Source organism: Copadichromis virginalis, linkage group LG4, assembly GCF_057382275.1.
Source record: "Copadichromis virginalis isolate Kocher_CV1m ecotype Utaka linkage group LG4, C_Virginalis_male_GT1.1, whole genome shotgun sequence".
In the NCBI taxonomy this organism is placed as follows: domain Eukaryota; kingdom Metazoa; phylum Chordata; class Actinopteri; order Cichliformes; family Cichlidae; genus Copadichromis; species Copadichromis virginalis.
Genome location: NC_140621.1, coordinates 20,284,065 through 20,306,060, shown reverse-complemented (window position 1 = coordinate 20,306,060; position 21,996 = coordinate 20,284,065). Strand labels below are relative to the sequence as shown.

The window sequence follows — 21,996 nt, the reverse complement described above, 5'->3', positions numbered from 1 at the left end:
AACCTCTGTACGTGTCCAACTTTTTGAACCAATAGAATTCCTTGGTAGGCGGGACTTGATAGTACTGCCTCTGGGCCGAAGCCTGTCATTCCCGGGCGGATCGTTTGTTGTCAAGATGGAGTTCTTACTTGGAAATCCGTACAGTACTCCCGTGGGCCAGTGTATAGGTACGTTAGACCTGAAATTATTTTTTAAAGGCTTGCTGCTTCCTTCCCCCAACGTACTTTGAATGTGGGCCATCATATATTGTTTACTACTGGGCTCAAAGGTGGAAATAGCGAGCTAACGGGTGTCATCGTAGCAAACGTCATCTGCCTGGAATGGGCTCTCAGCTAATGTTAGCTAGCTAACCCATAACTTAGTCCGGTGTAATCACAAGAAATGCATTAAGTTGAATAACAATGCATATGTGTAGACACTGATTGTAGCTTAAGAAGATCAAATCAGGTTAACTGAAATTGACGCTATTGTATTGACATGACTTAAAGTGTCTTCAAGAGAGACCCAGATAACTTCCATACTTCCTTAGTTTCTGAACAATAGTTGACCAAACTGTGCGGTCAGCCTGGAGGTTTTTTCCCTCCAGTCTCGATACGGTGTGGTGCTTTTTCTCCCCAGGGGGGGCATATACGTGAGCTGCAGCATCCCTTTGGTGTAGTTGCATCAATATTTGCATTTCCCTTTTTGTTTTTCAAAGCAAGCTGAGATTCATAATAGTTGGTACCAAGGCCTGACCATGCCTTTATAACTGACAATGAGCCGGCTACTGACAACAGCTGTTTTATGAAGTATAAAGATAAGAATTTATGTTTACTTGAAGAATGTGAAAGTAGGAGTGTACTGTAGGTGCCGTAGGTACATTGAACTTTACTTTTTTTCGCCGTTTTTGTGAAAAAGAGTTAATGCTTTGGCAAACTACTCCTGCAAAACAGATGTGTGCGAGACTTTTAATTTCTCCCACTGTTTGTTTGTGCTTGCCTTTGACCAAGTGCAACAGCTGCTGTTTTTTTGGTTAAGTGTCAGAATTACTCATGTTTTTACTTTCTGCAGAGCCATGTAGTGCTTTAATCAAGCTCTCGACTGGGCAGAACCAGATGCATTTTTGTTTTTGCATGCAGCATGTCTTGGACCACCATCCCCCCTTCCATCACAGAATTTGCCTTGTCTCCTGCCAGATCTCTCCGGTTGAGCTGCTGCACTGTTTGGGGCTTGACACCCAGCTGTCATTTGCAGCGGTAGTGATCTGTACACCTCAGTGGAGGGGCAAAGTATCATCTTACTAGACACAAAGGGAATGTGAGAGTTCAAGCCTGACAGTGGAGATGTGTGGTAAATCTAATTGCTGTAAGAGCCCGATGCATTACCACAATTTGTGTCCATATTTAATAAAGACAACCAACCTTTGGCAGCTCTTACTATGACCATGGCACATGTATGAGAGGAAATGAATCGAATAATATCAAGACAAACGCATGGGACAAATAGGATATATGTGAGAGTGGAGACAACGAAAGGCAGGAATTAAAGAAGAGTCTTAAAAGTTCACTTTGTAGCCAGAGAAGGACTTTGTGGCTTTGTTGCCAAGTGCATGGCACAGCTTGCCTCTGTTAAAGCCATGTGATCGACTGGTTTCACTTGTGTGGTGTCAGTTCTCAGGGCTGGGGTGGGTGCTTTGACACAACACCGTGAATTAATGCACTTAGCAGGAATTTAACTCCATTAGTAGGCTCATGTTCAGTGTCCTTACAGTGTGTGTCACACGAATAGATCGGAGTTTTAGGGGGGCGTCCCTTCCTTCTGTCCTCTGCTGCCCGTGCTTTGCCCTGCCACAACATGACAATCCACTTGAGGAGATTACATGGGTTATCCCAGAAGAAGTAGCTGGTTAAATCTTTCAAACTCATGCTCTGGATGCTGTAGACTCAGAAGGTGGACTCAGAGGTGTTTTTAAGTGTTATTCATGTTTGAATTCACTGCATGCCTTTTTATTTTTGTAGATAAGTGGGTTTGTTGAAGCTGCCCAGCCTGTGAAAAGTTGATTTGAGAGGGGAGTTAAAGCATGAATAATTCATGGTTTTGAGGCATGTCCAGTGGTTGCATGGCCCTGTGAGACCCCTGGCTCTGGCATGACATCCTGCTAAGGGCCTCTGAGCTTCCCGCAGAGGAACATCTCCTGTCTACACTCAGGACTCATCTAATGACGATCTATGCAGTCAGAACCTGTATCGTATTTTGCTTCAGTAGAAAATCTTTTTTCTTTTTTAAAAATTTTGCTCTGAGTCTCTGTGTTTCTATAAAACGGCAGCTTCCACAGACAGGATGGATGGATTTGGAGGGCCGCTGAGGAAGAAGGAGATGGAGCGGGAACAGTGATGAATGCAGAGCCAGTTCATCTTTGTCAGCTTTCACAGTCTGGCTTCCTTATTTCCTCCTTGTAGCCAAAATGCTATTAAATGAAAGGGTGGAGTGTGAAGGCGAGAGCCGGTCATTGGAACTTCTGTTTTTCTGCATGTTGTAATAGTTAAAACTGAGTACACAGCTGGATCACTCACTGTCAGTCAGTGTGGCTTTCCCTCTGAGATCTCGGCTTTCCACTTCCCAACTGACTTCTTGGCTCTTTTCAGTTAATTTACTGGCGTTGGAGGCTTTGGAGGAGCATGTTTTTGGCAAAATTTTATTGCATGTTTGGGTTTACCGTGACAGCTGGAAACTGCAGCGTTGTGAAAATGAAATAGAATGGTAGTCTGGTGATTACGGATCCAAGACTTCATCCAAACCTCTTCTTACAAAGATTACTCTTACGTTTGGCTATATTTATGGCGCTTGCTTGCACACAGTGCTCACATCTCAAAAAGGGAACTTAATAGCTTTTTCATCTGTATTTATAATTGCAAAAACAAACAGTTAAAAGTAGTACTGAGTTAAATCTTGTCACATTTTCCATTGGTCTATTTATTATTTCAGTAATCTATATTTCTACTGATATGAGCCATGAGCTCTGAATGAAAGAATGAGATTGCAGCCTTGAGGTGACTGTAGTAATGATTTAGCATAGGGCTGTTCGATATAACGATATATATGACGATATAAAAACGTCTATCGTTTCATTTTAAGCTGTGTTTGTTTTGTGGTGTTGCAAAATAAACTGTTTACGGCAATATTTTTTCATCGTTTTGATGGTCACTGTAGTGGCTATATTAATTTCTTAAAGTTCTCTATTTCTCTTATATTGAATATAACCACACTACTGATGGACAAGCGCCTGTTTTTATGCGTTGTCTTTAGCAACAACGACGGTAACACCATCGCGTGTCCGCTTGTTTATGTTCCACATAAACCTTTCACAATAAAGCTCAAGATCCTGTTGGGACTTTTCAAAATAAACTGAATCACGTGAAAGAGCGGATTATTTACGGATGAGAAGTAAAAAAGAGCCGCCAGGTGCTAAAAAAATAGACCTTAGACTCAAACGTTAGAACAGGCTTTTCCCCGCAGCACCCTGTGTAATAAATACAAAGAAAACGGCGGCTGTTACAACTTATGTCTAAAAATGTATTGTTTCATGCATCGGTTAAAACACTCGACTCCAGGTACATGACGCGCAGCTGGAAACACTTCCCGCAAGTCGAGCTGCCCGAGATTCACAGAATTTACAGATAATGTTACATTTTTGTGATTTATATCGTTATTGGGACGATAGAATTCTTATATCGGGATATGAGATTTTGGTCATATCGCACAGCACTACATGAATGAAATTGAATTGAATGCAAACAAGCGAAGTGGCTGGGGTTAGGTTAAGCAGCATGGTCATTCGGGAGGGGCTCAGGATATGGCCTACTTCCCCTCATTGCAAGAAACCAGTTGAGGTGCTTTGGCAATCTGACTGGGATGCCTTGTGGAGGGTGAGGTCTTTCAAGCATGAGAGGAGGCTCCAATGCAGAACCAGGACATGTTGGAGAAATTATATCTCTCGGCTGGCTTGGAAACCCTCAGACGAACTGGAGGAGGTTTCCCTGGGGGAGGAATGTCTAGACTGCTGCCTTGTGACAGATCCAGATAAGCAATCGAAGATTGATGGATGGACAAGTCTGCGACCACATGCTGGCTTATTTACACAAGTGTGCTTGTGATGTTATGTAAATGAGGGTTGCTTTAATCAGTGTGCTTTAGCTTGAGAACAACTGAGCCTGGCTAAAATGCAGCACCATGGTAACACATGAGACAGCTGGCATTGTGCAAACCATGAATTTTTCTATCAAAAGTAACATTTCGTTGGGTGCAGCCCCAGCGCTGGTTAATGTCCACAACTTATTATTCTGCAATAGTCACATTTTGTGTCGTTGCACAACTGAGTCTGAACTTATTGTATATACTGACGTGTCTCTTGTTATAAGTGGTAACTGATTTTAACTGACATCCTAACAATCATAATTTGTGTCACTCAAACCTTGCCTTTTGCATAGACCGTACACTGCAGTTAGCTTATTAACATAACAGTTGAACTCTTTGTGTTTTCCTCCAGAGAGAGCAACAGATGGAGGCCTACAGAATGAGGACTGGACCCTCAACATGGAGATCTGCGATATCATAAATGAAACCGATGAAGGGTAAGCGCCTTCATTATTATTATTATTAGGTTATAATTTGCTTTATCAAGTGGGATTAGCAAGGGTATTTAACCCAAAATGACTCAAGTTCCTGCTGTGGTTTGTAATGAAACATTCATTGTTTTATCACACAGTGGCTAACTGAGAGGCTCGAGCAAATAATACACTGCCCACTGTTCTTTGCTGACAGACACTCTACTACACATGGCCTTTTGTTTCTTTAGGTATGACTGACCAACTGTCTTATTGTCTGAATAAATGAATGAGTGAATGAATGAATAGATTCTCATGTCAGCCTCCCACACTGAAAAATACCAAGCCTGCACTTGGTGAACATGTCTCCCAAATTATATAGATTTGCAGCCATAAAACCAGACGATTGGCATTTATTTTATTGAGCTTATACAAATCTTTGTTTATTATTACTAACATGGAAAGCTTTATCTGGGCATGGAGAAATTCTGCGGCTCCGGGTGGTTTGGGAAAATAAATTAGAAATATTTAGGTGAAGTGTATTTTATTTGTGTTTAGTTATTTTTTTAACTTGTAGTTCTAAATTGGAAGATTATTGTGATATTGAAATATAAAATAAAATAATTTTATTATTTTTCATCGCTCAAAATAAGCGTCATACTCGCGGAAGCCGGTGTACCCGCCGAAACGCCGTGCATTTATCGAGACTTTCAAACCCAGGTAGGCCAATTATTGATCTTCGGATCCACATTATGTTGGCAGCTGTTCTCCACCATGAACTACCGTATGTTAAAAACAAACACTGCTCACGCCTCACAGATGACAGCTTACAGTCCTGCGTAAAGATGAAAGTGACTTCGTACAGCCCCGATTTGCAGACGCTGTGCGCAGAGGTTCAGGAGCAGAAGTTCCATTGAAAACATACCACGGCAGACCCGCTGCTTTTCAGCATCTCTTTATTGACCACTTTTCACACACAGTTGCTGTACATACAGCTGGCTGTAGCTGTTCAGCTCACAGCCCGACAACACAACAGCAGAAAGAGCACAGACTTTAAGGCGGCGAGGCGTGATTGCGGGTGCCGCTCAGGTGCGTCCGACTCCCATGCAGCGGCGCTGCAGACCACGCCCCGCCACACACATTAACCAGGTAAAATACATATTTAGGCAGAATTTTGCAAATATCTATTTTTCATTTTTTAGCAGCATAGTGCTTTTTTTCCAATTACTTTTTAAAAGTCAGGTCAACGCTCCAAAAGCCCAAAGGCGATATAAGGGTGGCGGCTCACAACAGTTTTTGTTGCTACATGGATGATTTTAGTTAAGCTGAGTGTCTTTCCTTTTTTTTTTTATTATATTTTTTTAAGAGTTCAAAATGTGTTAATTACATAAATAAAATAAAATTTTCTCTGTAGCACTTCATGGATTTCATAAGCAACACACTTTAGTTGCTCTGTGGATTCTTTTAAAAAGAAGTTAAAAACTTTGCTGACCCCTGAGTTAGACCTTTGGCCACAAATAAGTAAATCTGAATGACTGTTTTAATCAGAATGCACTAATAATATTGTTATTAATTGGGTTCTACTTTGCATAATATAGTGATTATAACTGCCATGCAGAAAAGCCCATAATATCAGAATTAATTACCACAAAACACTGGCTCGTAGTTAGTGTACAAGGTGTGATCAGAAAGTTCCAGGATTCCTCAAAAAAGCTGAAACCGTACTTACTAACCGCATTGACATTTTTTTGACAAGCTTCCCCTCATGGTTGTCTCTCATTCAGCTAAAGAGAACTCATTTTCCTTTTCAAGAAACTGGTTTGTTATAATTTGAGGTTTACTACTTCTGCTTTACACTTTTATTTGCTGTGTTCATAAAGGGACACATGGTTAACTCGGTAGCGTACAATTGTCGGGTAGCATTTAAATGAAGTTCAAATGGTACTAAGGAAGGCACTAAGAAAACATATCCCCCACACCATTACACACATTACGGTTGATGCAAGGGAGGATGGATCCACTCTTTCATGTTGTTTATGCCAAATTCTGACCCTACCATCTGAATGTCATAGCAGAAATTGAGGCTCATCAGACCAGGCGGTGTTTTTTCCAGTCCTTTGCTGTCCCAATTTTGCTGAGCCCGTTCTTAGCCAACAGGAGTGGCACCTGGTGTACTCTTCTGCTGCAGAAGCTGATCTGCTTTGAGGTTTGACACGTGTGTTCAGAAATGCTGTTTTACGTACCTTAGTTGTAACGAGGCATTTTTACCCAGAAGACTGAAACTGACTGGATATTTTCTCTGTTTCAGACCATTCTCTGTATTCACTAAAGATGGCTATGTGGGAAAATCGCAGTAGTAATACTCAGATCAGCCTGTCTGTCACCAACAACATTGCCACGTTCAGTGTCGCGTAAATCACCTTTCTTCCCCATTTAGTGGTTAAAAAAAATAATTCAAGGAGGGCATAGAAAATGGTGATGACAGTACTTTTATGAAACAGTTGAAAAGACCATTTTGAAGGGTTTATTGGTCTAATATAAATAGAATACCTTTTTTGTACTTTTTTTTTTAACAGAACAGTTTGATCACGTCTTATCTCAGGAAAAAGTCTTAACCTGTTACAGACATTGATGCATGATAATCAGACACTTCCATTTTCTGTTAAATAGCTAAATGTATTTTTTGCTTCCCCTTTTACTTTATTTTTTACATTCTTCATGCCTACACACACTCATTGTCTTGACATGCGACACAGGCGCTCTCTGGGTCACGCTTGCAAAACAGAAGGCATGAGAGAGGGAGTTCAGCTTCACAGAACTTATTGTCTTCAAGATGTTTAGCTAGATAGATCGAGTCTCCTTAATTCCAGACTTTGAAATGCAGCACAAACATTTGTGCGACGTTTTAACACATGCTAATGTGTGCATTTAATTATGAAAGTTTGACAGCAGATGGTAAGGACTAAATCAAGATATAGCGAAAATACATGTACAGGAAACAACAGGGAACTGTGGAGAGAATCAGAAATGCAGGGTAGATTATATTCAATAAACTCAGTCATGTGCAGAGGGCTGTCTGGGACCATATATATATAAGACAATATGCTTCCCTCCATTTCTCTCTGTTTTCAGCTCCTTCACTCTTTAAATGTACTGTAGCTCAGTAGGTAGTCCATAAAAGCGTACCGTCTCATCTGCAATGAAGATGGACAATGTTAGGCCGACAGCCAATCTGAACTCTTCATGCATGGGCAGCTTTTGATCTTGCTGTGGGACAGACTTACAGTATAGTCACACAGAGAGAAAAGAGTGAGACAGATGGTGTGACAGTACTTCTCTGTTTTAGTCAAATAGATATGCTGACGGACTTGAATCGCATCTGTTATTGTGGCACACAGGAAAGTTTATTCCATCAAAGTCGGTGACGTTACGCTCACTATAAGCAGAGGGTACTTTGTGCAGCTGTAACTTTCTGCTGTTCCTGTCTAGGCCAAAAGATGCCATGCGGGCACTGAAGAAGAGACTGAGCGGCAACAAGAACTACAGAGAAGTTATGCTCGCACTAACCGTAAGTTCATACTTCTTCTTGGAACTATATTGCAAAACTAGGAATAAAGTCGCTGAATATATGAGCAAGGCACTGGTAGACAAAAATGACTCACTGGGCCATGCCCATGGTGTTGATGCTTTTCAGTGTGTAGGTTTTTAATGTCACATTAAAGGGAAAACACTACTGATCTTGTGCTCCTGGTCATTTTATTTTGCTCTGTCATCCTCTGCCTTCCACTGCATGGCCTGTGTTTTTCTGCCTCTTCTTTCCATTTGTTTACAGTGGCTATGCCCTTTGAGCTGTCTTTATGTCCTCCCACATCTTTGATAGCTCTGCTAGTTGGAAGGCCCTGTGTGCAGCAAAATACTGACTAAGTCTGCCTTTTCTCTGCTGCTCCCCCCACACACACAAACTTTTTTAAAGCATCTTTGTTTAATCCTCTCTCTTCCTGTAGGTATTGGAGACATGTGTGAAGAACTGTGGTCACAGGTTTCATGTCCAGGTGGCCAACAGAGATTTTATTGATGGTGTTTTGGTAAAGATCATCTCCCCCAAAGCCAACCCCCCAACGATCGTACAAGACAAAGTGCTGTCTCTTATACAGGTATTGGAGCGCTCTCTGTATTTGCTGTTTTTAAATGATAAAATTCTTTTGCAACATATTTTCTTTTTCTTTTTGCTTTTACCAACACACTCCATTGCAGAATTTTAAATCAGGTGGGCACAACATGCGCCACTTCACACGTGTTGCACAACAGCTTCAGCCTTTTGTGATTTTATCTGGTTACCTGAGGTCACCTCAGCCAACAGATGGTGTTCTCCATTTCTCTTTTTTGCGCTCCCTTAAATATTAATAGGAACGTTTTGAAGGAGATCCTGTGGATAGCCTTCTTGTAGAGATATTTGACTAATTAAAAAAAAAAAAGAAATTCCCTAAGCATTGGAGCAAAATAATGTCCGTACTAGTAATGTTACGTGCTTTCATTCAGTTGTTGTTGTTGTTGTTGTTTTTTTTTAGTTGGTTTTATTAATACCAAGAATTGAGAGCATACTAAATAATTTGTCTGTGTTTTGACAGGCCTGGGCAGATGCCTTCAGGAGTAGTCCTGATCTAACTGGGGTGGTGCATATTTATGAGGAACTGAAAAGGAAAGGTGTTGAGTTCCCAATGGCAGACCTGGATGCACTGTCTCCGATTCACACACCACAGAGGGTAGGGAAGAAATACACAAATACATTCATTCACTTTTTTGGGTACACTTTTTTTAGTGCTGGGTTGTACCAATGTTTGCCTTCAGAGCTGCTTTAATTCTTCATAGCATAAATCCAACAAGGTGCTGGAAACGTTCCTCTTTGTTCATGTGAACATCACAGCATCACACAGTTGCTGCAAATTTGTCAGCTGCACATCCACGATGGGACTCTCCTGTTTCATGTTGTTTATCCCAAATGCTGACCCTACCATCTGAATGTTCCAACAGAAGGGGCAACATTTTTCCAATCTTATGTTGTCTAATTTTGGTGAGCCCATTCAAACTGTAGCATCACTGCTCTTCTGTTATTTTAGACCATCAATTTCATGTTTAAATGTACTCTGTGTTCAGAGATGCTTATGATTATCTGAGTTAGTGTTGCCTTCCTGTCAGATCAAAGCAGTGTGGTCCTTGTCCTCTGACCCCTAACATCTGCGAGGCGTCTATTTTTATCCAGAGAACTGACGCTTGCTGGATATTTTCTCTTTCAGACCATTCTCTGTAAATGCCGGACTTAGTAGATAAGCTTTTGCTGAAATACTCAGACCATCTTGTCTGGTACCAACAACAAGTGTCAAATTCAAGGTCAATTAAATCACTTTTCTTCCCCATTCTGATGCTCGGTTTGAACTTTAGCAGGTCGACCATCCCTTCTTGGATTTAATGTCTGAGTTGAGTTCCTGCCCCTGACCGATCTGTTATTTGTGTTAATAAGCCATTGAACAGGTGCACCTAATAAACTGGCCTAGAGTTTTGCTTTTTGGGGTTTTTGTTTTATTTATTTATGTATTTATTTTTATCATAGGGGACACCAGAGGTAGATCCAGCCATGGTCAAGTACCTTGCCCCAACCTCACCTGATCCCACGACTCCTAAACCTGCCTCACCCGTTCCCCCTGCCACACAGGCCCCTGAAATTCCCAACCCCATCACAGCAACTCCTGAACAGGTGAGGGACACCAACCTTTGTTCAGCTAAATTAATTCACACAGCATTTTTTAAAAATAATTTTTGAATAAAAAAAGCTTTTTTCAGTGTTTAGTGAGTTTAAAACTTAAGTACAGTTTCAACTTACGCTGCTGTGCCGCTGATACCAAATTAGTCCAAATGTTTTTCATTGACCTTTGATCTTGTGTGCTTTCAGATTGCCCGGCTGCGTAGTGAGCTGGACGTAGTGCGAGGAAACGTCAAAGTCATGTCGGAGATGTTAACTGAGATGGTCCCAGGTCAGGAAGAGGCTTCTGATCTAGAACTGCTTCAGGTTAGATTAATACACTATGAATTTCACTATAATGCATTCAGTAGTTGCCTGTGTTGTGTACAACTTCATTGTAGTTAAAAAGAATAAAAATCCAAACAAAATAAAACCCAACTTGGCATAAATTTAATTCAATTCTTAATGCATATCAGAAGACATTTGCCATTCTGAAGAACAAGTCTTTAAAGATCACAGATTTTTCTGTCACATTCTTTCTTATCAGAAGATTTATTTTAGGCTCCTGTGAATTCTTTTCTTTATATACACCCCCATGCATGATGTGCATTCAGAAAGCCAAATTCTTTCCAACACTGCTTTTAACTGCCAAGTGTTGTAATTTTGTGCAGCCACCAGGGGGTGTTATGGGCTAAGTTTCATGCTAACCTGCCAAGGGCCATTTTTCTGTGGTAAAATTCCTTAAACTGGCAATTAAGCAGGTCAAATCGCAACATTTTCTCATGCAAGCTCATGCAGATTTTAATCTTTGAAGGCCAGAAACCCCTCAGGTATTTGTATCAGCTCCAAGTATCTGGCCCCGGGCTAAAGAGCCTGTGCCAGTGTAATTGTTATGTAGTACCTGACTCACTTTGCTATTTATTTCAGGTAATGTAGAGAAAACTGTAACAGAATTTAGTTTAACAAATATTTTTGACTTGCTTAAAACTAAAAGCCTTTTGTATTATATTTATAGAAAGCTCTCCACCCATTCGTGAGTCATAAATAAGCAGCATAACAGTTTATGTACTGGCAAATGGAGTGGTTTATAGAGGGTTTTTTGAGTCATCAGTAGACAGACAAACACACGCTTGACTGTCTGAGTATGTGTCAGCTTGTCCGTTTCTTTACAGCTCACTTTTTCTCAAATTGATTTATAACTTAATATATTGATCAATCTGTTCATGTGACACTCTGTCAAGGAGCTGAACAGAACATGCCGAGCTATGCAGCAGAGAGTGGTCGAGCTGATTTCGCGCGTCTCTAATGAGGAAGTGACCGAGGAGCTCCTACACGCAAATGATGACCTCAACAACATTTTCCTCCGATACGAGAGGTGAATTCAATCAAACTGCATTAGTGTCACAAAAAGAAATACTTGTTTGTGTATTTTGGTTACTACCTCGATCACTAGTGCTTGTTAGTTTTTGCTTTTCTGGTTTGGCAAGATCTCGAGCACAATTTAAAAGATGACTCTCTAGATATCATTAGACCTAAGCTTATCAGGTTTTCTTGAAAAAGAAAAACCTGCATGACACAGATCGCGATATAACAGGTCAAACGGACTCACTGTACTTCATAAGGTTACATAAGTGGGTCAGATCAGTTAAGATAACTGAATCATTATGAATCGAGATTTGCGATTGTCCAAATATTGCACGGTAAAGCACTGTGCATTGTTTATGTGCTCTGTGGGCTCTTAATGCTAAAACTTTTCTTTCATCGTGTTTGTGTTAAAAGAGCGTTTAAGCTCAGAGAGCATGTGGCAAAGTGTTAATTGTTTTGTTTTTTGTTTTTTTTCATGTTGCTCACAGGTATGAGAGGTACAGGTCAGGTAGAGCTGCACAGAACAATGGGGTGAGTACCATAAACAAAGAGTAGAAACAAAGAACAGAGGCCTACTGGCTGAAATTGCATGTTTTCTTTTTGCACGTATCATTATTCTATTCTTTTTTTCACATTTCACTACATATACCTTTGCCTAACATTATGGATGCTGTGAGAGATGATTCAAACATTATCTGAACTAATAATCCCCCTCAACTGTTTACCATAGCAGCATTCATTTGTAATGCAAGTGGAATGCATTTTAGTGCTTTGTAAAACTGAACGAGCTGAGCGCTGCCAAACTTCCATTAAAAAGTGCACATTTGCCAGTTTGAGACATTTGCCAATGGACTGGGCCATCTCTCACTACATCCCACATAGCTGTTTGTGTTTGCAGCTTGTTGATCTTTCCGTGTGCTCTGTCTGTTTGTGTTGTGGCTAGCTGATGGAGGCAAGTATAACACCACGACCACATTCAGTCCAAGCCAGTGTGCTGGGATGAACTGAGTGATGACTGTCAAAACGTCTGTTATATGAATCTCGTGTTTAGAGCCTTGTGATGTGTGAACACTGGTTCTACTGTTTGAAACTAGATGTTTTATTTCCTTCCCTCCACCTTTCATGGTGTTCCTTCTCACACATCTGTAATCTCTTGCAGCTGTTTATTCGGCTCCATTATTGCTCCTTTGCATAGCTGCCAATCCATGACTGCTGGTTTAGAGTGTTGTCTGAAATTGTGTAGCATTTCTGCAGCTAGAAGCATTTCTTCTCATTTAAAAAAAAGGAGAAAAAGCAATAATTTAACCTTTTACTTGGTGTCACAAATGCTGCATAGTTGCATTGTTTTATATTTGTAGTTAACGAGTATATTTCACTTGCTCTCCTCTTTTCAGATGTTAACTGAAGCCACAGAGGACAACCTGATAGACCTGGGCCCAGGATCCCCAGCTGTGGTAACACCCAGGATCACATCCAGCCCTCCACCTAGCTCCACTGTTGGAGCCATGGCTTCTCCTGCCCGCAACCCCACTGCAGCATCCCTATCCAGTGCTCTAGCTGGACTTGGTAAGGATAAAACATAATGAAATCTATTTTTTAGGATAATAAAAGGTGCACAAGAAGCACCTTTTTATTGTTGTAAAATTAAAATTTTCCTAATAATCCATTCGAGATCCATACAGACAAAGTAAAAGCATGTTTTTAGAAATTGTTGGAGCTTCCTGTCCTCTCAAATCCCTGCAGACCTTTGCTGGTTCTTACATGACAAAAGTTAAATTTGTAGCTAATTGTTTTTAACTAATTGCAGTAAAATTCACTGAAGTGTTGTGGTTCAACCTTAGAGGGATTACCTCTTATATTTTGTGCAGTAATATATGGTAATTACACATTGCCAAACTGGAGTGTTGTAAGTCTGGTCTATAATTAGGACGTCTTAAACTTTGCTGCATTAATTTTAAATTCATTTCTCTGTGCCACTTCTTTCATCCTCTTTCATTTTACTTTAATCTTTGCTCTTCTCAATGTTCTGCTGTCTCCTGCCACCCTCTTGATCCAGATGTAGGCTCAGAAAGCCCGAGCGGCACCCCGTCGTCTCAATCGGCCCAGAACCCGGACGACTTTGACATGTTCGCACAGACCAGGGGGAGCTCTCTGGCTGAACAGCGCAAAAAGTAGGCCTACATTTAATTTAGCTCCCTTAATGTAATTTATTTTGACAAATAGCTATTTGTAATGTGCTCACTACATTTCTGAAATGCTTGATATCCGGTTATATTTCCTGGAGTGCCTTTTGAATTCCTATCGGGACAGGCTGGATGTTAATCTGGTATTTTCTCCCTGCGGCTAGTTTATTGTGTTACTTTTGGCTACTCACTGTGAATAAATAAGTATGTTTGCCCATTTTTTTTCCACTACCTGAATGTTACTGTGTTTTTTGTTTATGCAAGTTGTGAACAAAGGGGTCCACTGGGGTGTGTTTTAGCTCAAGGGTCTATGCCATGAATCAACAAAATCCCTAGTTTGGACAGAACTGAAGACTTTTGTTGCACTTTATTCTTCTCTTTCTTAAGAAGAAATGTCTTGCTTGTCTTCTCTTTGGACAGAGATGATATTAAAAAAAGCTGTCAGACATCATCTTTGCTCCTAATTCTTTTTATATACAGCTTAATTCTTCTTAATCTGTTTCTGGTTTTGTACACAGTGTAAAATATGAAGACCCTCAGGCTCTGGGTGGCCTGGCCTCTGCTTTGGGTGTTAGACAACAGAATACAGGAGGGGTGAGTACAAATAAGCATGGCTGACGAGCTTTTTTAGCTCTCTGCATGTGATGGCTTGTAACACTGAATACTTTACAGTGACATTTGTCCTGATGAAGTGCTTCTTGAACTTTGACCAAACAGAGGCTTGAGGTTTTCTCATTTTTGAATACCTCAAATATAGTGCTGTTGTCTATAGTGTCTATGCCAGTCATAAGCATATAAATGAGTTTTATGTACAGAAGATGGGAGCAAAGTCTAACTGGGAGTTTTTATACTGTATCTGAACCACTGGTACTTTTTAGCCATTAGTGTCAGCACTTCTCCCAGTTATTAAAAAAACATGCATTTAGGTTTCTCGTTCTTCAAAGCAGATGTCTTTCTTCTTCCTTTAATCTGCTCATCTCTAAAGTCAGTGCTCACAGAAACTCTAAATCACTGACTAGCTTCAAGATTTTTAGTCATTCTCTCTGAGCACACATTGCAGTATATTTGCTTGGCTATCTCTAGGTACACATACACAAAAAGGTGGCACCATTCTTTAGTTGCCTTAGGTGATTTATTCCTTGTTTAGAACGTATACTTCACTGAGTTTTAAATCTCTTCTTTTTTCCTTCTTTATTTTCCTCATTTTCATCTTTATGCAGTGATCCTTTGCCATTTTCTTATGTTGGCCTCATTTATTCCCTCCTCTCTCAGTCGTCTTTTGCACATTTGACTTCTTCTCTGTCTTTCTCTCTCTGCACTTTGTGCTATGCTGTGGTGGTGGGGCCTTTCTTCTTTTGTGTAAGGTGTTATTCTGTTGTTGATTCAGCTGAGGGTTAAAGGGGATGATAACCCAGCAGATCAGGAGCTGCCCATAGACAGCTGGCTTATTACCCAAGGAATGGTGAGGACTCTATCCACAGTGTGTCCTCCTACCCCTCCCTCATGTCCACCTCATGTCAGCCTCCTCCAGCATTGTCCATCATCCTCCTGAGCTGCGCTTCATTTTCAGCCTCATCTCACCTTTTTCCCAAATCTTCCCAACAGTCCTACTTCCAAGTGGCTTTTCCTTCTAAGAACATCCATGTCCATGCCTAGTTTAGATATTGTACTGTAGTCTTGGGCAATATGTCATTACAGATATTTAAACTAGGGCTTATTTTGGAATCTGCTTCTTCTGAGTTACACTTACAGTCATGATAAAAAGAAAACACACCCTCTTTCAGCTGGAAGTTTTTACATAACAGGCCATAAAAAAAAACAACTAGCAAGTCTTAAAATGAGGTAAATACAGCCTCAAGTACAAAACATGGCATATTACACTGTGTCACTTTCCAGGAAATTCACCTCTTGGTCAGACTGTGCAATGCTCAGGGAAATTGCAAAAAACTCACGAGCTACAGGCCTCAGTTAGCATGTTAAATCCATTAGAAAAAGACTGAACAAGTGTGGTTTATAGTATAAAGTGTCTTCTTTCTAAAAAGAACATGCAGCAGCGTGTTTGTAAAACTGCATTTGAATAAACCACAGGACTTCTGCAACAGTGTCCTTTGGACTGATGACACCAAGGTGGAGATATTTGGCTATAATTCAAAGTGCCGAACAGCATATCAACAAAAACGCCTCAAATAAAGTGTCAAGCACAGTGGTGGAGTGGTGAGGATTTGGGCTTGTTTTGCAGCCACAGGATATAAACACCTTGCAGTCACTTTTCTAGAGTCAAATATGAGGACAACAACTAAAAGCTTGGCCCAAATTGTGTCATGCAACTGCACAGTGATCCTAAACACAGCAGCAGATCTACAAAAAATGACTGAAAAAGAATGGCGTGGGCACCCAAGTTTGTGAATTCGGTAACTCAAGAACAAGGTGACGTAGAATTTTCAAACTGATTTTCAGCGACTTTGACCTCAAAGTCAGAGTAAGCTTTCTGAAGGCAATGTAGGATTTTGAAATTGATAGCATCTCCACCAGGAGGCTGAGGGAGGAGTAGCACTGGCGGTTGTTAAATTTAAATTTAAATCAAATTTAATCATTTTAGAAGATGCTAAGAATCAGATGGTTTTTTTTGTTTGTTTTTTATTATAACTTTGTATGTAAAACTGTAAAATTGACAAAGGGGTACTTTCTTTTTACCCTGACTGTAGCTCCCAAATTGGTTGGCATATTAATACAGAATTTCTTTTATCCATACTGCCCACCTCTATTGTACTCTGTTGACCCAAGCGTTAAAGACTATACTCATTACTGGTGCTCACATTAACCCCTCCATGGATGTTAAAATGAGGCTGATGGGTCGCTAGGAACTTTGACCAAGCTCCATCATCATTTAACGGTCACTCACTAAAAAAGCGGAGGAGTAGAGATGCTCCTGCTACACAGCAAAATCCAATCAGCGAATCCAAGTACTCATGAAATATCAGCCAAGCATAAGAGAATTATTAAAAGTGATTGTGGTTTGCTGTGTAGTGGTGAGTATTTTGTCAGTTGTCCTCTAATGGTCTGTGGATCTTAGATATTATACAGTTCACTATTACCTCACATTCTAACACATAAACCAACTAACAGATGAAGCAGTAGATGTAGAAGAAGATGATATGTTGATTTTATAAATGTTCAGCACAATGTTATACACTTTGAAGTTATATCAGTGTTATTGTTGTGAGTCATAATGAGGACAGACCTCTTTTTCTATTTTTTCCTCCCTTTTTTCACACAGCTGCATGCATTTTTTCACTGCCACTCTGCCTTGGCCAATCTTTTGATATGCATAACCTGTGATCTCACAAGGAAACCCCACCAGTGTTTTTCTAGTGTCTGTAAAGGCCTTAGGAAATGGGTTTTGTTCTCTCTAGTTAACTTTGAGACTGGGCGATGGTCTTTAACTTTGTCAAAATAGATGAAATTAATGTTGCAGACTTTAATTTTTAAAGGGTTCAAGTAACTTTTAAAAAATTTACCAGTTACTCCTCAGAGGAGGTTTCTTGAGTCACGGTTAAAGTTCACCTTCGCCTCCTCCTGTAATGCCTCAAACTCCTTAATCACTCTGATTATTTGGTGCTCACACAATCTTGAACACAAATGGACACCATCCAGTCTGACATGGCTTCCATCACCAGTGTCACTACATGCCATGCAGCGATGCTCATGCTCTGTGCGCCCTGTGTTTTTGAGTGTGTGTGTGTGGGTGGGTGTGCAGGGTTCCCGTGCCTCTCGACAATCCCTGTGCTTTCAGCCTTTTCCAACCAATCAATCTCTTAATCCCGTTCAAGTGATTTGCTAATTAACTAATGATGCGGAATAATTAGCACGGCTGTGTGTGACATTAGTCGGCAGCTGTTAAGCCATGTCAGCAGTACAGAGTTAATGAGAACAATACACAGGCCGGCAAGTCCTCTTCTTATACAGAGGAGTGCTCGGCAGCAGGTCGTTGCACATGATAAAACAATAATGGCACAGAATCAAGAGAGGTTGAGTGTCTTTCAAGCATTTTTTTTATTATTATTATTGTTTTTCTTTTTATCTTTTCTCCTGAGCCTCTGGTGATTCTTGTTTTTGTGTGTGTGCGTGTGTTACGTTGTTTTTGTTGTCGTGTGGCTTTGTTGCTACCCCTCGTTGTTGTCCATGGCTTTGCTCCATAGATCCCAGTATCGCAGTCCTCTGTCATGGATGACATAGAGGAGTGGCTCTGTACTGACGTGGTGAGATTTTAATTTTTCTTTTTTTTTTAACCTTGATTAACATTTTTGTTTTTCTACCCTCTCTTTCTCCCTCTTTTCCACCCTTAAAGCACTTTTCATCCAACCATTTCTTATAACTGCATACATTTGACCTTGGTTTTCTTTTTCCTTAAAATCTTTACCGTAATCATTCACCTTAATCATTTCCAGCAATCACTTACATAACTGTTTGCCATGAGGTGAGACATATGTGGAAACAGTGCTAATGATAATTAACCTAAAGCAGCTGCAATGGTCTTCTTTAACTTGTGCATGTGGTGGTTGTGGTGGTGCTCTAGAAGGTTTCTCATTATGGAAAATGTGGGGAGGATGCATGAGAGACGGATCCTTCATGAGCCACTGGGTTTGGAGTTTGTGGGAACTTTACAGGCAGCTGACTTGTGCCGCTTGTGCTGTCGATTTTACACTCACATTAATTAACTCCGTTCTTGATAGTTTTCTATAGAAATTTGTGTCTTATGTCATGTTTTTTCTTCTTCTTCTTAATAGAAAGGTGATGCTGCTGAAGAAGGGGTAACTAGTGAAGGTATAGTCAGTTGATTCACACCTATGGGTGTGTTCTGTTCGCTCAAATGTGTGTGGGAATGATTGAGAGTCTTAACACTGTGACCCTCAGCTTCCATGTTTCTGACAAATCAATTTGTTTCTTTCAGAATTTGATAAGTTCCTGGAGGAGCGAGCTAAGGCTGCAGACACTCTGCCATCTCCCCCAGGATCTAACCCTGCTAACCTCTCCCACCCCGCCCGTGCCCCGAGTGGCTCCCATAAGAAGACTGAACGGACGGAAGATGCCCTCTTTGCCTTGTAGACTGTTCTCAGAGGACCTCGGTTTCTCTCCAGGGCATCTAAAGGTCTTGGCCCAAAATGACCCCACCCGCCACCCTCCAAAACAATCCTCCTAGTCCCATTTCATTGCTGACTGGCATTGGTGTAGCAACTGATCTCCACCTCCTTCTTGTTATCTTGCCAGAGTGTTGCTCTAACCATCAGAGGTCCAACAAGTTTAATGCACATTACTGCGTTATGTTTTACTGTATATGGATGTATTAATCTGTCAGTGTGGGATGTACTGCTCGCAGCCCCGCATCTCATTCCATAACTCGCCACCAAAGGAGAACAACTTCACTTAACTGACATGTGGTTTAAAAATGTGACACCTGACCGTGAGATTACTGGGAAATTTCTCTGAAGGTCTACTCACAGAGTCAGTATGGAAGCATTTTATTAGGAGTATATTGTGTTATTTTACTACATTTCGGCTAAATGCATATTTATGCATTAATTGTTTTATTTTTTTGTGTTATATACTGATCGATCAGTGCATTTGTTAAGAGTTGTGGATTTCTAGTTATGCTTAATACTGAGATATTCGTGGCAGGGCAGCGCCTCTTATTACCCAGTTTGCTTAAGGCACTGTAATGAACAGTTTCATGTTAGCAGGCTAATTTTGCAAACTAAGATTATAATATTAGCTAATCTCTTTAAAATGTGTATGCCAGCATTCCTCTAACCAAAGGGAATTAAGAATAATAAAAATCAAAAAATGTACTAGTTAGGATTCACTCTTATCTCGTATCTATTTCAGATAGCTAAGGGGAAGGAAGATGCTCATTGAAAAGCTACAAGAAGTTAATGTAGAAAAGTGCCGCAAACTGCAAACACTTTAAGCCATTCCAAAGAATATTGATGCTTTAATGACAAACTAGTTCTTCATTTTACCAATCGAAAAATAGTGACATTCACACGCTCAAAATAAGTTGCTGGATTGTCAAAATTTTCCTCCCCCCGCCGCGTTAATGTCTGTGCACTTTGAAGCAAAAAAAGAAAAATCTGTATTTTGTCCTTTTGTGTTTACAAGATGCTTACTATTTTTCTAGGGGATGGGAAATGATCTTAAGAATGAGTTCATTTTGCACATAACTTTTCTAACTATGTAATTAGTGCGCTTGTTTGCCTAACAAGTGGATAGATGGACCATTGGACTGTTGGAAATTCCATAAAGATGCAACACAGAAATAAAGATTTAAATGATAATGTCAGCTTAGCACTGGCATCATAATCATCTACAAGACAAGTGTGCTGTGGTAACAGATGCATTCACACAGGCAAATCTTCACATACTCCATAGTATTTAATCAATATACCTCAAAATACAGAAATGGTGGTTTCTGTAAAAAATCTATTGGGTCATAATAATATCAGGATCACTGAAAGTATTATTTTGTTTTCCCCTTCTGTATTTTTATAATTCATGGTTAAAAAAACAACAAAGGGGAAACGAACAACTGATGTTTTTGAGGCCGAGGTTGAACCGTGCGGAAAGCAAGCACGATTTTGCGTTCTTTGATTTCGTGCAGTCAAACACATTACAGTTTATTTCCTGTGCATTTTCAACCTGCTATGATTCATCTGCTCTCATTGGAGCTGCTGCCAAGCATTTCTATGACCGACTGATTTCAGCAGAGTTGCTCTGTCGAGAAAGGTTTTGTCTTTGATCCGAGGCAAAATAGAAAACCCGTCTTATTTGCAGCTCTTTTTCCAGTTCATTTTAACACTGCACTTCAAACAGATTTTCTTTTTCTCCTTTCAGTCGATTTAAGACCAAAAGCCTTGTTAATCAGAGGCAGCCCATTTGCACCTCAGTTGTAAAGCTTCTTGCTAACATAGATGCAAAGGTGACATTAAAAATGTATTTGTGTAATCAATGTATTTTAGATTTAAAAAAATAATAATGATAATGAGCTTTAATTTTCTTTCATGCTGTATGGTTACACTTGGTTTTGAGGGTTTATTATCATTGCCAGATAACAAATATAAAAACATCTACCATGCAAGTTGAACAAGGACGGTTACTAAAACTGTAACAGGAGATTCTTTAAAGGGAACTTTGACAGTTTTCTGTGTTTGTGTGTTCTGTAACTTTGCATCTGTAACAGAGTGTATTGTGTTAACTTGCTCTTATGAAGCTTAAGTCCTGGTTGCAACATGTATTCCTCTAAATTCTGGCTATCTTTAAAGTGGTAACTGAATGTCTTTAATACCCGCGAAGCGGGATATTTAAGCTTGTGTTTTGTGGACATGGAATTGAGGCTTGTTTTCTATCGGTGGGTGCTCCATGTCTCTCTGGCTGTGCTGTCTGCTGCCATTACTAATGGTCAGATTTGTATTTGACCTAATGCACGTATGTAACTGCCCAATAAAACACTAGCAGTGTGTGACCTCTACCTCATAACTGTTTGTGGTTATTTTACACTTAGGGGATCTGTGACTAGTCTCTCTTTTCTCATGTACATGCTGATGCAACCCAGACTCAATCTTGTACTGTACTGGTCATTCATTGTGAAATGAGCCTTTCACCCTCTCACATGTGGTTGTTTATGGGCATTTGCACAACATAGATCCTTAAAAGAATCATTTTTTCCTTCCTTTACCTGAGGACCAAGACTAGCCAACTTTACAAACTCCGGCTAACAAACGGACGAGACTTATTGTTACACACTTGACCACCAACCATGCTGGACTTTATATAATCTTACCAAACTTTACTGACAACTTAGCAGTGCTACTCTAGGTCACTGACCTATTTTCCTACAATACCGTTGTGGGGTTCTGCTTTTGTGTTACTATAACAGTGCGTTAAACATAGACATTGTGAAAGATTGTGTTTCAAATGAAGTCTTAGGGATACAACAAACAAACAAAAACACCCGCATTGCCTGTTTGTACGTTACTAATTATTATAGGAGAGGGAGAAAAAATTTAATGTAAACCACCATTACGAAGAGTTGCAGGAACTGTTTTTGTTAAAATACACGTGCTCATTTTTTTCC

At 40.1% G+C, this 21,996-nt stretch overlaps 1 protein-coding gene across 3 annotated transcripts; it reads left to right on the top strand.

Moving 5' to 3' along the window:
- The first annotated feature begins 61 nt into the window (after positions 1 to 61).
- Positions 62 to 21,390, top strand: tom1l2a (target of myb1 like 2 membrane trafficking protein a). 3 transcript variants are annotated; one of them, XM_085454095.1, is made up of 16 exons: positions 62 to 167; positions 4,526 to 4,610; positions 8,073 to 8,151; positions 8,588 to 8,737; positions 9,212 to 9,346; positions 10,192 to 10,335; positions 10,531 to 10,647; positions 11,562 to 11,695; positions 12,174 to 12,216; positions 13,080 to 13,251; positions 13,742 to 13,856; positions 14,387 to 14,462; positions 15,256 to 15,330; positions 18,068 to 18,127; positions 18,656 to 18,692; positions 18,820 to 21,390. In XM_085454095.1, the coding sequence occupies exons 1-16, from the start codon at positions 116 to 118 to the stop codon at positions 18,972 to 18,974; spliced, it is 1,629 nt and encodes a 542-aa protein (XP_085310221.1). In that variant the 5' UTR covers positions 62 to 115; the 3' UTR covers positions 18,975 to 21,390. The 3 variants fall into 3 exon arrangements, with proteins under 3 accessions (XP_085310221.1, XP_085310222.1, XP_085310223.1); XM_085454096.1 differs by lacking the exon at positions 15,256 to 15,330 and having other exon boundaries at positions 63 to 167; XM_085454097.1 differs by lacking the exons at positions 15,256 to 15,330; positions 18,068 to 18,127 and having other exon boundaries at positions 63 to 167.
- The last annotated feature ends 606 nt before the right edge of the window (positions 21,391 to 21,996 follow it).

What these genes read in the sequence shown, in the direction of transcription:
- tom1l2a (XM_085454095.1), top strand. Translation starts at nt 116, where the DNA reads ATGGAGTTCTTACTTGGAAATCCGTACAGTACTCCCGTGGGCCAGTGT. An exon ending in ATTTTCCTCCGATACGAGAG is followed by an intron (nt 11,696 to 12,173) that starts GTGAATTCAATC and finishes TGTTGCTCACAG; the next exon opens with GTATGAGAGGTACAGGTCAG. An exon ending in GACAACAGAATACAGGAGGG is followed by an intron (nt 14,463 to 15,255) that starts GTGAGTACAAAT and finishes TTGTTGATTCAG; the next exon opens with CTGAGGGTTAAAGGGGATGA.